At 37.6% G+C, this 12361-nt stretch overlaps 2 protein-coding genes across 2 annotated transcripts in view; one reads left to right on the plus strand and one right to left on the minus strand.

The window, feature by feature from the left end:
* ESCO1 (establishment of sister chromatid cohesion N-acetyltransferase 1) overlaps window positions 1-5348 on the plus strand; it is a 74096-nt gene extending 68748 nt beyond the window's left edge. Inside the window, exons 11-12 of the mRNA XM_011957772.1 lie at window positions 1981-2168; window positions 4146-5348. Coding sequence (XP_011813162.1) covers window positions 1981-2168; window positions 4146-4293 — 336 coding nt within the window. The 3' untranslated portion in view covers window positions 4294-5348. The remainder of the gene's footprint in view (window positions 1-1980; window positions 2169-4145) is intronic.
* Window positions 5349-11725: 6377 nt separating this feature from the next.
* GREB1L (growth regulation by estrogen in breast cancer-like) overlaps window positions 11726-12361 on the minus strand; it is a 184195-nt gene continuing 183559 nt past the window's right edge. Inside the window, exon 33 of the mRNA XM_011957773.1 lies at window positions 11726-11898. Within this exon, the coding sequence (XP_011813163.1) occupies window positions 11735-11898 (164 nt within the window). The 3' untranslated portion in view covers window positions 11726-11734. The remainder of the gene's footprint in view (window positions 11899-12361) is intronic.

The following is a 12361-nucleotide window of genomic DNA, read 5'->3' on the forward strand; positions in this document are numbered from 1 at the left end:
AAAAAAAAAAAAAAAAAGCCCACGCCTGGAACAGATCGCCACTTCCTTTGTTGAACTCGAAATGAGTAGTTATCTTGTGTTTAGTAGCCTATTTGTACAAAAAACAAACAGTGGAGTCATGTATGTTTATATTATGAGTGTTAGTAGAAACTGCTGAGACCATCCTAAGAGAACAGAAGCTTCTGGACTCCCTAATCTCACTTTGAGGCAGACCTGAATTTTGTCTTTTTTCTGCTAAGTTCTTGCTCATGAACTCAGTGTGCATTGTGTGTGACTGCTGTTCAGATGGTGTCTTTTAGCATATTAACTAATTTATGCCCAAGGTTGCAACAATTTTTTGATTTCTTGCATGGGTGAAAAATAAGACCTTGGCGATGACCTTGAGCAGTAGGATATAAATAACTCCCACATGCTTAGTGTTCCAATAATGGAACACTAGGCATAAGTGGGTTAATAGCTGCTTGCACAGATGTATGCTTGGTCATAAAATTTTCTAAAAAAGTGAAAAGTCAAAGCAAGTTTGCAGGAATTTCTCTATATATGTTAAGCTACATGTTTTAAAAATTCAGCTGGGTGTGGTGGCACCTGTAGTCCCAGTTACTTGGGAGGCTTAAATAGGAGGACTGCTTGAGTCCAGGAATTTGAGGCCGTAGGGTGCTATGTTTGTGTCTGTGAATAGCCACTGCACTCCAGCATGGGCAACATAGCCAGACTCTTTGTCTCTTTAGAAAAAATAATAAATGAATAAATAAATATTCAGCCTGAAATTATTGTATAGTGCTTATTAACCTTGCTATAATAACAAAATTAATTTAAGTAAGTAACTGATAGGGTAGTTTGTGGAAATTAATTTGATATAAATTGACTAACTCATAGAAGTTTGCCGTACTGCAATTGAGTTAATTTTACATAGTTTAGACTATTGTGTTTTTAAGTTTCTATTCCACCTAGATCCATAAATGACTTATAGCAGTGTTTAGACTAGAAGGGTAACTATGTAATGTTTGTTAGGGTTGTTTTTGCTGGCTCTTAACTGTACTGTCTGTTTGCTTTTAAGTTTTATATCTTGTGCCATCAGAAGGTCAGTCATGGCTGGGCACGGTGGCTCACGCCTGTAATTCACGAGTTTAAGACCAGCCTGGCCAACATAGTGAAACCCCATCTCTACTAAAAATACAAAACTTAGCCAGGCATGGTGGTGCATGCTTGTAATCCCAGCTACTCGGGAGGCTGAGGCACGAGACTCTCTTGAACCCAGGAGGCAGATGTTGCAGTGAGCTGAGATTGCACCACTATACTGGGTGTCAGAAGAAACTCTGTCTCAGAAAAAAAAAAAGAAAAAGAAAAACAGTTGTGTTATATTTTGGCAGCTAGACTGGCAGAGATATTTTTAATTTTCTTTTCTTTTCCCGTAAAGATAGCCACCATAAAAGCGATGTATGCTTTTTAAGGTACTTTTTTGAAAAAAGAGATTGCAGTGTGATGAAATGGCTTTTTAAATTATTGATTTGTCTGCTATCCCTAGTCTCAGTTCTTGTACAACTGTGAAATCTAGAACTGTGACAGCAGTCACAGAAACAGTTATTACTGCTGTGTTCTTAACATGTACTTTTGCTGGTTCTTGGAGTGTGGGAGGTGGAGAGAACTAATGTTCAGTTCCTATTGGGGGCCTCCTCATGATGGTAAAGGACTTTGTATGTATTTGGGTTTAATCTCTCAAAATGAGAGATGACGGATATCTCCAGTGAGGAACCCAAAGGTTAGAGAAATTGTAACTTATTTTCATGGTCATACAACTAGTATATGAACTGGAACAGAATGCAGATCGAGGTTGTCTGTTTCCTAAAAATGAGAGTGAAAACATAAGTAACCCCATAGTTTGTTAAGCCAGTCAAATGTCATAACCTCCTCAACCAGATCAGTATTAGTTGCTAAGTAATAATCTCACTTAAAAATTTTCCCCATTTTTGACACCTGTAGGGCTACAGAGTTATAGAAGAGAAACTTCCAGTTATCAGGTCAGAAGAAGAAAAAGTCAGATTTGAAAGGCAAAAAGCCTGGTGCTGCTCAACATTACCAGAGCCTGCAATCTGTGGGATCAGTCGAATATGGGTATTCAGCATGATGCGTCGGAAGAAAATTGCTTCTCGCATGATTGAATGCCTAAGGTAACTTGAATGTAATCTTTCAAATCATTTTTAGTAGTTTAGGACTTAGGCAGAGCTTTAGTATAAAGATTGGCATTTAATTAATGTGTGTATAACCTTTATTTGTGTTAATTATAAATTTTGCATGAGGTTATCAGTGTATTGGATCTGTAAGTACTTTTTATGTGAATTTAATGTGAGGAGGAAGAAAGCACTGTAGGCTAAACACTATTAAGCTGTTTCGTCTTACTTATTTGTAACTGTGATATTAGGCCAAAATAACCTGCCTATTTCAAGTTGTGCTTCATTTCAAAGAATTTTAAATATAACCAAAGAAATGTGGAAAGTTCCTTGGGAGTTCAGCTTTTAGAGAAATTTATCTTAATTCAAGAATATTTGTAAACTATCAAAATCTCTAGTTTTTCTTTTATCACTTGACTGTCAAAGATATAAAAGGGAGACTCAGAAAAATTGTTTTGCTTTTTGTCCTATAAAGTACCTCTGATAAAGATTAATAAAGGAGGTTATAATTAATTATTCAAAAGAGGTTTTTAGGTCAGCCAGTGGTTTTTTTTTTTTTTTTTTTTTGAGATGGAGTCTCATTCTGTTGTCCCAGGCTGGAGTGCAGTGGCGGGACCTCTACTCACTGCAACCTCCACCTCCCAGGTTCAAGTGATTCTCCTGCCTCAGCCTCCCAAGTAGTTGGGATTACAGGTGTCCACTACCTGTCGAACTCCTGGTCTCAAGTGATCCACCCACCTCGGCCTGCCAAAGTGCTGGGATTACAGGTGTGAGCCACTGCACCCGGCCAATTTTTCTATTTTTTGTAGAGATGGGGTTTTGCCATATTCCCCAGGCTGGTCTCAAACTCCTGGGCTCAAGCAATTCACCTGCTGCCCTGGCCTCCCAAAGTGCTGGGATTACAGGTGTGAGCCATTGCGTCTGGCCCTGGGTCTTTAATGTCTTACAGCAATGTTTAATAGTTTTCAGTGTACAAGTCTTAACGCTTCTTTTGTTACATTTATTCCCAAGTTTTTTTTTCTTCTTTTTTGGAGACGGCATCTCACTTTGTCACCCAGGCTGGAGTGCAGTGGTGCAAACACAGCTCACTTCATCCTCAGTGTCCTGGGCTCAGGAAATCCTCATGCCTCAGCCTCCTGAGTAGCTGAGACCATAGCCATGTGCCTGGCAAAAATTTCATTTGTTTTAGTGCAGTCGGAGTCTTGCTATGTCGCCTGGGCTGGCCTTGAACTCTTGGGCTTAAGCAATCCTCTCGCCTTGGCCTTCCAAAATGCTGGGATTACAGGTGTGAGCCACTGTGCCTGGCAAGTATTTAATTTTTTTTGATGTTACTGTAAATTGAATTTTTCCCCTTAATTTCAGTTTTAGGTTGTTCATTATAAGTGTATAGAAATACAGTTTACTTTTGAATATCAATCTTGAATATGCAGCCTTACCAGACTCGTTTATTAGATTTTATGTTTGTTTTTGTGAATTTTTTAGGATTTTCTATAAACAAGGCCTTTTCATCTGCAAAAGAGATAGTTTTATTTCTTTCTTTCCAATCTGGATGATTTTTATTTCTTTTCCTCATGACTAGAACCTCCAATACAATATTGAATAGAAGAGGTGAGAGCAGTCTTCTTTTATTCCTGATCTTTGAGGAACAGTTTTCAGTCGTTCACCATTAACTCTGATACTCCTTGATGCCCTTGATCAGGTTGAGGAAATTATTTCTACTCTTAGTCAAATATTTTTATCATGAAAAGATACTGGGTAAATGTTTTTACACTGTTGCTTTTATTAAAATTTAACCTCAGGTTATTGATAATATTATAAATGAATAATTATTTTCAGCAATTTTGAGCACACACAACAGGACCTAAAAAGCTTTTTTAGTCAAATTGTATTTGACAGGTTATTCCAGTTTTAATGATTAGAAAGAATTTTTTTTAACATTTTGCACTTAACCCCTCACCCCCGTTTTTTTTTTAATAGGAGTAACTTTATATATGGCTCATACTTGAGCAAAGAAGAAATTGCTTTCTCAGATCCCACTCCTGATGGAAAGCTGTTTGCAACACAGTACTGTGGCACTGGTCAGTTTCTGGTATATAATTTTATTAATGGACAGAATAGCACGTAAAACAAATTCTTGCCTACACCACTAGAAGACATCTGTTGAAGAGAATGGATTGGTTGCTGACTTTAACCAGGAACTAGGGCCATTTTTATTATGATGAACTCAGGACTGGCAACAACCATATGGTTGTTCCATTTTCATAAAATTGGAAACAATGCAGTAATAGCTTATTGTTTTGTTTTTTAAAGAAGATATTTTATTATCTTTTACAGAAATTTATGATTGATGTATTTTATCTATAGTTATTTAGACATGTTTACATGCAGCAGATAATTGTTCATAGTGGACTGAAAACTAATGCAAGGACTATGGTCTCAGTGATAAGTATATTTTGAAGTTCTTAATATGGAAATATACCAGTGTAGCTTGGTACTGTATTTTTTTATATTGATCTGCTGATACCAGTGATAGGTTTAAGGATTGTATTTTTACAGAGTGGAAACTCATTTTTTTTTACTTATTGTTCAAGGAGGGTGCAATATTAAGTGTTTTGGAATTTGAAGCTAATTTTTAAAAGGCCTGAACTGTACTTTGAAGAAACCCCGATAGAAAAGGAAAGCTCCAGCTAAACAGGAAGAATCAGAATATTGAGCTTTTTTTCCTGATTTTTCTCTCTCCTATCTTTGATGGAAGGAGGAAGTAGAAAGTGGTAAAGAATTGAGGCTTTCCTTCTTGGAGAGGTGTAAATGACAAGCATTAGGAAAGGTACCCTCCTAGATTCATTATTCTTTCATTCTGGTTTCACTTTTAAAAATAAATGGCAATTGGGCACACCTAGGCTGTTAACAAATCTCAAAGAGGTTTATGAAAACCTATAGAATACTTGGAAGCAAAGTATGGATGACTCGGTATCTGCTTTGTTATTCCTCAGAAATACTGCACTGAGTATATGCCCTCATTACTGGACTTCATTTTGATACTTGTCTATCCTTCATAGTGCCCTCTACTTTTAAAGGGTTTATATGTTGAAAAACTGCTGTGGCCTTTTATGACCTGTATATAATGTAGAATAAAAATAATAAAATACTTGATAGCTTTTTCTAAGTGACCAATGTACTGAGATAATGGTGTGTTGTCATTTGTGCTTTTTCAGGGTGTTTTTTTGGTTTGATATCTTGAAATAGGATTAAAACATTGGCTTCCTAAAGGTAGTTTCCACCAGTTTGCCAAAGGATCATTTTGTCAGCAGCAAATCAGCTGAACTTTATCTCCAAAGGCAAAGTCCTTTCTGATTATTTAAGTAACATGGTACTTTTATGATGTTTCACATAAATGAAGGGCCCACAGCCCAAGAATGAATTACCACTATGGTTCAACTTAGGTTATTTTTATGAGCTGAAATGATCATATCTCAGTTGGAAACTGGCTAAAATTTAGGGCCTTAAATTAACAGTTATACATTTTATTTTCCCTATAAATTTGTGCTTTTAAAAGCACTTTGGGAGGCTGAGGCGGGCAGATCACGAGGTCAGGAGTTCGAGACCGTCCTGACCAACATGGTGAAACCCCATCTCTACTAAAAATACAAAAATTAGCTGGTTTTGGTGGTGTGCACCTGTAATCCCAGCTACTTGGGAGGCTGAGGCAGGAGAATAGCTGGAACCTGGGAGGTGGAGATTGCAGTGAGCTGAGATCACGCCATTGTACTCCAGCCCGAGCAAAAAGAGCAAAAAACTCCACCTCAAAAAAAAAAAAAATTCTAGAGTGGTATAAGACTATACTCTTTGAATGGGTAGAATGATAGGGCAGGGTAAACATTTCCCTCTGATTCATCATGCTGGTCTAGCTTCTTTTGTTTCTTTCTTTCGTTCGTTTTTTTTTTTTTTTTTGAGACAGAGGCTCACTCTGTCCACCCAGGCTAGAGTGTAATGGCGTGACCTCGGCTCACTGCAACCAGCGCCTCCTGTGCTCAGGTGATTCTCCTGCCTCAGCCTCCAGAGTAGCTGGGATTACAGACGCCTGCCACCATGCCTGGCTTATTGGTTTTTATATTTTTTAGTAGAAACAGGGTTTCACCACACTGGTCAGGCTGGTCTCGAACTCCTGACCCCATGTGATCTACCTGCCTTGGCCTCTCAAAGTGCTGAGTTTATAGGTGTGAGCCACTGCACCTGGCCCTAGCTTTTGATACTACCATTTCCCTTTGGGCCTGGGACTCTTCTAGTCAATCCTGGTCTCAAGTGTTTGCCTGACAGGTACCATGTTTTTTTTTAAACATGAAATTTTGGGATATAGTGTAGACTCTCTAGTAACTGTTAACCTCATAATACAGGTCCAGTTTCCATAAACAATAGTATACTACTTTGACTCCGTTTGACTTGGTTTCAAGGCAACCTGGAGGTGGAAGAGGGTATATTGGGTGGTTGGTTTAAATGTTACTATTACTGAGAAACCAGTTTATTTTCATGTTTATACTGAAGATGTAGCCTCCCAAATTTTACAATTTAGGTGTTTCTCTAAGAATAGTATTGTTAGATAATACCTAACATTTGAGTGTTTGCTGTGTGTTTAGTGCTGCATTATTTTATGTAATCATTATGACAGTCCTATGAGGTGTAGGGTTTATAATTGAGGAATCTGGAACTTAGAAGATAACTAAGAGCAGATTGTGTGAAAAGCGTTGAAACACTGAACTAAAGCTGTGATGTGGAGATGAAGACGAGACAGATACACATTGAAAAGATAAAATTGAAGAATTGACACAGTTGAATTGATAGGAATTTATAAACAGCCACAAAAAGATCATGGCAAAGAGGTTAAGGTAAGTGGGAATTGTGGTTTGGGTAACTGAGTTAGATTGGCAGATGGGAATACAGGGGAATTAGGTTGGGAGGATTGAATGGGGATGCCCTCAGTTTTGGTCAAGATTTTAAGGTGGTTGTAGAATCTCCAAGTGGAGATACCTGTTTAGTATACAATTGGATATGTGGATCTAGAGTTTGAGAAAGGTTCTAACTGAGAAACAAATTTATGAGTTTACTTATTTATTTGAAGGTTTAGAAGGTCACCCTGGGGTCTGTAAAATGAAAAGGTAGAAGAGAGTTGTGAGGTGCACCATCATTTAAGAATCTTGAAGACTGCCTAAGAAGGCATGAGCAGCAAGGTAGGACAGCCAGAAGAGTGGTAGAAACCAAGGGAAAAATTTCAAGAATCAAAGAATGGTCAACCCTGTCATATCACAATTGAAGACTGAAGAGAGCCCAAGTGATGTTAGGAAAAGAGCAGTCTCAGTGGAGTGGTGGAGGCAGCAGGGACACAGTGAGTATACACTAATGGCCACAAACTGCAGAAGAGGGTGAGTCTATAATTGCTGACTATATAAGGTGCTTATAAATTTTTTGTTAGCAGCCTTCATATCATTGTTGGTCATTTGTAAAAGTGTCTAGCATAGAGACATTGTAAGAGCCACAAATATAGTCAGGAACTACAAGATTTTATGGGTTGATGCCTTAATCTGCATGGACACACAGATAAAAAGCAGTATTTTACTACTTCATAATACGCAAGAGTGAACTTGGTGTATCTACTGAAAGCCTGACTGTTGTAAGGACAGTCAGTGAGTACAACAAACCTGCAGTGATATTTCATTTGTTCCTGTTTACTTTGCATGGCTGCCCAGCTATAGAGTCTTATCCTTCTGGATGGAAACACAGCTGGTATTCCTGCCCATCCACATTGCAGCTAGGGTTGAGATTGCTGAGTTGATTTCTGGGGTAATGACTCTAGACATACATTTTCTTTCTCATGGCTCCTGAGCCTTTTGGCAGAAAAGGGGATGAGTTCTGTCTTTTAGCAACCCCTTACCCCCACCACCCTTCTGGTAAAAATAAAATACACTGACTGGTAAAAATAAAATATTTGGAATGAAGTGGTCAGAAAACAGCTTACTGGTGTTGCCTTTTTTTTTTTTTTTTTAAACTTAATACCATCTATTGTCATAGTCACTGAAGTAGATGCTTTAACTCAACACTTGATAGTTGAGAGCACAGTGAATTTATTATGTGAATGACTTTTTCTTTGGCCTTAGAGGCAATTCCTAAAGTCATCTTTAGCAGTGTTTTTATTGTTGTTGTTTTGTTTTCAGTGAAGCCAAGGTTTCAGTGTTAGAGCAGTATTCTCCTGGACTCAGAGGAAGCTTTAAGGACCAGTTTCCAGTTTCTGTGTCTAAAGAGAAGCTTGAGAAATGTTTGTTCTCTGGATGTTGTTTCAGTCCTAAGTAGTTTAATGTGATGTTGCAGCAGTCAGGTTTCACAGTTAATAGTCTTCTCAAGGCAGCTGCTTTGGAATGTATAGTGGAACACCAGTAGTCTTTACTTTCCTCTGAAAGTCTGTCATTACACTTACAAATATTTATTGCCCTTCCTGAGGGCCCTTTGGCCTAGAAGATTGTTTTCATGGATTCTATGTCAAATTCTTTTAATTTACTACACTTTATTAATAGATTGAAAGCCATTTTTCTGGGACAACAAAGTTATTTCTTCTCAAAATTTGGTAAAAATTTTTAGAAGATAAAATTCATGCTACAATAACACCATCTTCATTAAACTACATAATTCTAGCAACTTTGAGAAGTTCTCAAAAAGTTTGAGAAGTTTTAACTGGAGATTAACAATAACACCTTGTATTAGTTCTAGCAACCCAAAGTTCTGTTTCCAAAAGGACATCAAAGTGAGTGTAGTTGCAATCTGTCAAATAAAAGATTGGGATCTACTGTGTATATTTTCAACACCTCTTTAATCTCAGTTGTCCAACCTATAACGTGACTTCCAGCCTTTTTAGGACATTGCCAGAGTCAGGGAGCTTGTTTTCTTAACATGCCAGAAAGTTATAAGGAAAAAATAACTTTTTGGAGGGGGTGGGAGATAACTTTAATACATTTACCAAATTAAAGGACAAAAACATAACAGTAGACACAAGACAATTTTGAATCATTAACAAAATGTGAGGTAGACTAGTGAAATTCACCACATTTTGGTTAAGAACATTTTACAGTAATAAAGTAACACAGGTGCCCCATTTTCTAAAAATCACAAAAAGCAACTGCATAAATTACAGCCAAAAAAAATTGACTACAAGTATTCTCTTCTAGTTTTTAGTTTACATTCAGTATTAACCTGTGTGAACTGTTATACATGCTGAGGTTCAGCAGGTCTACAGGTGAGTTACTGTGTGGGCCTAGCAAATCCATTCATCCCACATCAGTGTCCTAAGGGATTGCAAAGCTTAAAGCCGAACACACTAGTATATATATATACAAATCATGGTGTCCTGTGCTTGTGCAATTTTATCCTTAAAGAAGGACCTGACATACTCAAGAATTATACTGATAAGATTATTTTAAAAGATCCAACCTTAGTAAGATAGGCTTTGAAAAGAATAAGCAGGTCAGTTTCTCTATTATAGGGGTGATGGTCTTTTGGCTTTATTCTGGCAAATCTCTTCCACAGAGTTAAATAGTATTTAAGAGCTCATAATAATAATTTGAATTTTCAGAGTGCAGCCCTAACTAATGGAGTACCTGCATCTGATGTAACTACTTAAAAAAAAATTTTTCTTTAAGCTATGAAGTCATAAAGCCAGAAGAAACCCTGAGAGGCCATCCACCCCAGGTACAATTGTTTTATAATTCTTTCAAGTATTTTATTTGCCCTATGTAAATGTCATTGGAATATTGCACAGACAGTGGGTTTCTTGATATTATTTGCATTAGGCCCTTTCAACAAAACAGGAACAAGTGAAATACATTCATATTTAAACCAAACTGCTTCAAAACATACCTCTTTACCAAAAATTCTGCTGTACTAAAATTAAGGAGTTTTTTTTAAATATTATATATGAGGCAGGTCCTCTTTGAAAGACAATTAAAAATGGGGTTAAAAGGAATTGTTCACTTCAAAATACAGTTAAAGCATTGTAAGTAGCTATATTAAAACCGAGAGATCTGCAAACCATTTTTAGTCTAATACATTCCATTTTTTCACTAGCTTTGTAAACTCCTTGTCATAATAAAGCTGGTCAATTAACACTATTTGTTCTAAGTAAATGCAGGCTTAGTAGGCCCCTCAGTAGTTTCAGGTCACAAACAAGATCGATTCAAGTAAAAATGGCCATTTTAAGTGGGGATAAAGTAGTAAATATGGGCTAATGAGAAAACTCGAGACATTGTTCAATGATGAGAACTGGAGTAATTTAAGAGTAAACTTCTAAGACTTAGTTTGTCTGGAACATTTTCTAAAAATAATGTCTTTGATTAAAATATCTGAGAAATCTGTAGAAACATATGCCTCCCATTGCCGATACTGGACAGACACCCCCTGCTGATTTTAATGAATCATAAAGACTCTTAATGGAGCCTTCCTTACTCCTCACAAGAGTCACTGCTAAGATGAAGTAAAAAACACTTCTCTTTTTATGGCTCAATTTCCCAATTCGGCAATTTCTGTGGCGTTGTCAGTGTAAGGTGGTAATATTCAGTGCATCTTTTAAATAAAGGAAGCTTTGCTTGAGTCCCTGAAAGGAAACAAAGTAGTTTCACTCTGCAACAGAACCTCAGCCTGACATGTAGGTTTGCTGGTGCCAACTGCTTAATTCCAACCAAATGGTGGGTGGGTGCAGGTTACCTGCTGAAGCTTCTCAACTCAACTGACTTAATCAAGTTCTTGCAAAAGATTAATTGCTGTTCCACAGTCTCATAGATAAGATATTCTTGAAGACTGGAAACACATTTAAAGAATGGGAAAAGCAAAGGAATTAGGCTAGGAGAAGATGAATAAATGCACACAATGCCTGCTCTGCATTTACTGATTTGTTTGTTCAGTTTAAATAGTAAACTTTTAACTCCTGTGGAAATTTTGCCAAAAGTTTCAATACATAGAAGATTATAAATCTTAAACTAACACTGCACAGAGAAAGACAAAGCTACTTCTTTTTTTAAATACAAATATCGTCTACATTCTATCATTTCAAACCCCTGAGTAATACTGTACCAAAGTACAGATCTGAAGAGAAACTGAGGGTTCAGGCCTCAAATGTTAATCTTCAATTAATTCCACACCAATGGCATGAGTCTCATGTAACACATTCAGTCTAGTTAATGCTGACAGTTTCCCCCAACATAGTGTAATAGAAAAAAATAATGCAAACTCCATATTCACTCTCCAAAGTATATCCTCCTCAGGATCCCATGGGCAGACCATATCTTAAGTAACTGCATAACTACCTAGGGTAGAGTTTACCTGAATTTAAGGGTCCTGTAAATGGAAGTGAAGGAAAGTGATGTCCCCAAAGACTTGGATCAGATTTGGGGAGTTCTTTGGAGAATTTAGACAAATATGTTGCACTTTGCTCCACAGTGATTGTACTTTAAAGGAAAAAAAAAATCCCAAATTGTTTCCGTCCCACCCCACCTAGGCATCTTTTTGCTGTTTTTGGTCTCTTCAAAAGCTCATACATGACGTCCAGTAAGAAAGTAGAGAGGCTTGTCTTCACTGCTGTTAGCAGTTTGAAACTCGTCCCGGAGGCGGAACTGCCACTCATCTTCTAGCTCTAAGCGGACAATTGTTTGGCGCAAGGAACTTCTGTCTTGGCAGATGACACACAGGGTAGCACCTTCAGAAAAAAAGACAGAAATACATCCTAGGCTCAGGGATTGAGTATGTAAAGAACTTTACTATCTCTGATTATATTTTCTAAGCTAACACATCTGAGAACCAACAGATGGGTACATAATCTATCAGAATTAATTTTATTAAGTAGTTTTGCAAATTCAGTTTTTGTGTGTGTGTGTGTGTGTGTGTGTGAGTGAGACGGAGTCTTGCTCTGTCACCAGGCTAGAGTGCAATGGCGTGATCTCGGTTCACTGCAACCTCTGCCTCGTGGGTTCAAGCAATTCCCCTGCCTTAGTCTCCCAAGTAGCTGGGACTACAGGCGTGTGCCACCAGGCCCAGCTAATTTTTTTTTGTATTTTAGTAAAGACAGGGTTTCATCAGGTTGGCCAGGATGGTCTCAATCTTCTGACCTCGTGATCCGCCCGCCTCAGCCTTCCAAAGTGCTGGGATTACAGGTGTGAGCC

Source organism: Colobus angolensis, unplaced genomic scaffold (assembly GCF_000951035.1).
Source record: "Colobus angolensis palliatus isolate OR3802 unplaced genomic scaffold, Cang.pa_1.0 Scaffold45, whole genome shotgun sequence".
Lineage (NCBI taxonomy): Eukaryota > Metazoa > Chordata > Mammalia > Primates > Cercopithecidae > Colobus > Colobus angolensis.